The 4,641-nt window shown below is 31.3% G+C and overlaps 1 protein-coding gene across 1 annotated transcript; it reads left to right on the top strand.

Annotated features, from left to right (window-relative positions):
* Positions 1 to 301: 301 nt before the first annotated feature.
* On the top strand, positions 302 to 1,650 carry LOC101247443 (isovalerate--CoA ligase AAE2-like; the record flags this gene model as incomplete). The annotated part of the gene is made up of 1 exon (XM_069287451.1): positions 302 to 1,650. A coding segment is annotated over one exon (1,119 nt), but the record flags the coding sequence as incomplete, so codon positions are not given.
* Positions 1,651 to 4,641: the final 2,991 nt, after the last annotated feature.

The raw sequence follows: 4,641 nt of genomic DNA on the forward strand, positions 1-4,641 counted from the left end.
GTATCCTCTGATTTATACCAATTTGGTGGAAACCCTACGAATCAAAAAGAAATTCTATCCTAACAAATTCTGTAACAAACTACAAAAAATAAATACAAAAAGAAAATTATTTATAGTTCACTTTACTAATATACCCTTTCTAGAAACATCTTGTATTTTTGCTATGTTCTAACTCCACGTGTCTATCCTTCTTTTCCTTTCACGTGTTTCTTCTTCATTTCATTTAAGCAGCTGGGAATTTGATCTTCTCCTTCATCTTTATACTTATCAGAACTGTGGAATTTAATTTCTCTGGCAATATATACCAGCAATACAGGAGCTACATTTTGCAGTACCCGTGGCTGGAGCGGTTCTTTGTACATTAAATACACGCCATGATTCATCAACGATAGCTGGTTTGCTAAGGCATTCAGAAGCGAAGATCCTATTTGTTGATCATCAGTTGCTCCAAATTGCTCAAGGAGCACTCGCTCTTCTTTCAAAAGACAAAACAATTAAACCACCAATTCTTGTGCTAATCCCACAATATGAAAATTCCTCTCATCCTTTACTTGAGACATCTTACATCCACGAATATGAAAATCTCTTAGCAAGTGGGAGTAACAACTTTACAATAAGGTGGCCAAAAACTGAAATGGACCCTATAAGTGTTAACTATACTTCCGGCACAACGTCATCATCCAAAGGAGTTGTGTACAATGATAGAGGCGCATATATCTCAATACAATTGCTATATTTCTTCGTTTGTGGAATAGGTCCGATGCCTACATACCTTTGGACAGTTCCAATGTTTCACTGCAATGGATGGTGCATGATTTGGGAAATAGCTGCACTTGGTGGCACAAATGTTTGCCTTAGACATGTGTCCGCAAAAAATATATTTGAAAGTATTTCTCTCAATAAGGTTACACATATGGGTGCAGTACCAAGTGTCTTAAATATGATAGCAAATTCTCCGTTAAATGATAGGAAGCCACTTAAACATAAGGTTGAAATACTTAGCGGTGGATCATCACCACCTCCACATGTCCTTTCCAAAATGGAGGAGCTTGGCTTTAGGGTAACTCATGGATATGGAATAACAGAGGCTTATGGTGCAGCTACATATTCCTTATGGAAGCCTGAGTGGGATTCTTTGCCCCTCGATGAACGAGCTGTGCTTAAATCAAGACAAGGGGTGCAACATCTTTGTATTGAAAAAGTTGATGTTAGAGACCCTGAGACCATGGAAAAGGTGCCAGCTGATGGAAAGACCATTGGTGAGATTGTGTTAAGAGGAAATACTGTGATGAGTGGATATTTGCCTCATTACATGGCACCTAAGACAGTTCTTTTTGAAGATTTACCCAAGACTTCAGTTGGCAAGGTCCAAAAATTCATCTTGAGGGACAAAGCAAAAGCTTTGGGAAGTATTCACTAAATCGAAACAAATAATGAACTTGTTTGGAAGTGTGTAGACATTTCTTTTGTCCCCTTTCTATATATCACTGTTAGTAGCATAACCATTTTTATAGTACACATGAAAAAACACAATTAAATTTGATTGATGTTTTCAACTTAACTTAAATACAAAAAATGTATTTAGATTTTGCTCGTAACTCCTACACTAAAGCAACTGTTGGATTTTAAAAAGGTGTGAATGAATAATGAAGAGTTGCGACTTTTTTGAAGAGTGGTAGTTTTTATGAAATGTTGCGACTTTTATCAAAAGTTGTGATTTTTATGGAAAATTGTGATATGAAAGATGACGACCTTTCTAAAAGATTGTGACTTTTCCAAAAGTTTGTGACCTTTCCGGTAAGGCACAATAAGAACCTTTTCGCACCACCTTTTGTTTTCTATAAATTGAAGGATTTCCGCTCATTTAAAAAAAGAATTTATGGACTTCTTCTTCAACTACTAAATCTAGCATTCTAAGTGTACTTTACTGCCGTTGAGTGGTTCGCTGACACCAGAGTTTTTGGTATATATACTCTGGTGATTAAGATCATTTTACCCTGGGAGGTCATATTCCAAATCAAACCTCGGATACTAGAGGGGAATAATTTCCTTAAGGGGACACTGTGAGTTCAGTGGACTTGATCTTTTTCCTATTAAATTTTTTTCAGATTTTGGTACGTGTTTTACAAATTTTAAATTTGTGAATTATTTTCAGTTCTTCTATTCTTTTGTTCTTCACTGGTTCATTAAACTTGATAACTTCGTATTTTTGCAAAGTTTGTTGGAATCAGTAAGATTCTTTAGACACATATTAACAACAATTCTTCTTCAAGAAAAATATTTCGTATATTTTTTTAAAAAATCCATTTCTGATTCTAGTTTCGCTATTAATTTTAATTTTCTAGTTGTGAAAATATTCTTAAACTTTGTTGTCTTATAAAGATGTTCAAAGTTTTGTTTTAAGTATATTTGGAATACAAGATGAACAATAATCTTAAGGAAATTAGTATACTGTTAGTATTTTTTTGTATTCTACTGATTGAGAGAATCTGATCATGGAAGTAAAAGATAAATGCATTACTTCTCCATAATTCGTTGTTTTGTTAAGTAAGGTCGAAGTGAGAATGTAACAGAAAATTTTTATGGTATTCCGTTTAAAGATTACCATGTAACCTTCTTATTAAATTATCTAAGGAGGAAAATAGTTTCTAAGAGTTATCATCTTTGATTTTTTTAATTATGTGTATCTTTAGAAAAAGATCTGCAAACCATATGTTGTGGAATGAATTTTACTTCGCAAATATTGTTGCTTTTAAAATTTTTTAGTTTGCAAAAATGAGAGATGCATATTTTTGTTTGATAAAATAGTATGTCAAAATGTTATAGTTGAAAGACTATTTGAAAAGAAAAATATTTTTATGTGATAAAGAATATGTGTTGTTCTGTCTAGAGGAAAAAATCTTTTGTAGTTTTGTACTCCATGAGAAATGTTAGTGTGTCTGATTTTTGTAGACTAAAAACTTTTGTGGTTTTATACTATGGATAAATTGGACTATGCAATTGGTTTGAAGAATATGAAAACTTCACATAATAAGTCACTGTTGTACTTTTGATTTTTTATAAACTTCAATGTAATATAGAAATAAATTGTACAATTTTTTTTGTCCTTACTGTTAGTATTTAAAATACTAAGTGGTATGTCTATTTATGATAGAGGAAAAATACCAGTGACTTAAAATTTGTGATTTTGTGTCTCTATGGAATGAACTTTGACATTGTGTAAACATTGTCAAAGAGAACTGCAGCACTATAATTCTTTCGTAGAATAATGTTTCCACCATTAAGATATGCGGAAAATTATTTTCAAATACTTGAAAAATATTTTTAAGATCACATTTGAAATGTGGGGGTTATTTGCTTATGATTAGACTTGGTGTTTAATTTAACTTTGGAGCAAAAGATATGAAATTCAATGATACTTTTGTATATGTTATACCCACAAAATTCTTGGAGTATATTTAGTATTGTGGTTGTTGGGTTTCTCTATTACTAGTATATAGTGTGACTAGTATGAAATATCCAAATTATATATATATACTTGTTCAAAATAATTATGTTCTTTTATGGAAAAATATATCACTTAAAATATTGTGATTTTTAATGAAAAGATATGTCTATTATAATAAAAGTATTTGCATAGACATGAATATTGGTGAATAGTCATTTGTTATGTTTTTGTAAAAATAACATTTGGACTATATTGTCTTTATTGAACCCGATGAAACTTTGTTCATGGGTAATTCTATAACAATCACATTGAAAGTTATGAAATGTCCTTCTGAAAAAGTACATTTGACAATCTAAACAATGTTTGTATCACACAAAATTGTAAGAAATAGGAACAAAATATTAGTGAGAAAAAAGCTACCTCGCGAAGAGCTTTTCAAATTCAATGTTTTTATTTGTTCTTACTTGCTTGAGTCAATGTTTGTGACATGAACACTTGGGGTATGTCAATTACAAATCCTTGTAAGAAAAACTGATCAACTTAGAAGTTTTGCCTAACTTTGCTAAGTATGTTGAGCATTCTTATAAATCTGTTGAAAGGAATTCTAATCCATCATGGTGGGAAAAAGTATTTGTTACTTTTATTGAGAATTGCATTAGAAATGATTATGTCTATTTACTTAATGGTAAGGATGAATCAATAAAAATGTCTAGATAATGTAATATAGAAGTTGAAAATCAGTGTGAAAAAAATATAAGAAGAGATAAGAATGGAGAGTATAAATCTCATCTGTAGAAATATGTTTGGAAATTGGAATATCCTTAAAACTACTTCCATATTCACCTCAATCTAATGAAAAATCGAACGTTGAAAGAAATGATGGATGCATTTATTTATAAGTTCGGGTTTACACAAAACTTGTGTGGAGGAACTATCCTTACTGCAAAAGGGAACAACAAAAAGTTGTCTTTTCAGAAAGAAAGAGATTTTGTTTGATCAGAATACAATCTTTTCCATATGAGAAATGGAAAGGAAGGAAATTCAACTTGAAATATTTCAAAGTGTGGGGGTATCTAGTAAAAGTCCAAGTTCTTATTCCTAAAAGAATTAAAATAGGACCTATGACTGTGGACTATAAAATTAGACTTGAGTAGTCTAGAGAAGGGTTTAAAAGGCCTAAGAAATGAAAAAGA

This window comes from Solanum lycopersicum, chromosome 7 (assembly GCF_036512215.1).
Source record: "Solanum lycopersicum chromosome 7, SLM_r2.1".
In the NCBI taxonomy this organism is placed as follows: Eukaryota; Viridiplantae; Streptophyta; class Magnoliopsida; order Solanales; family Solanaceae; genus Solanum; species Solanum lycopersicum.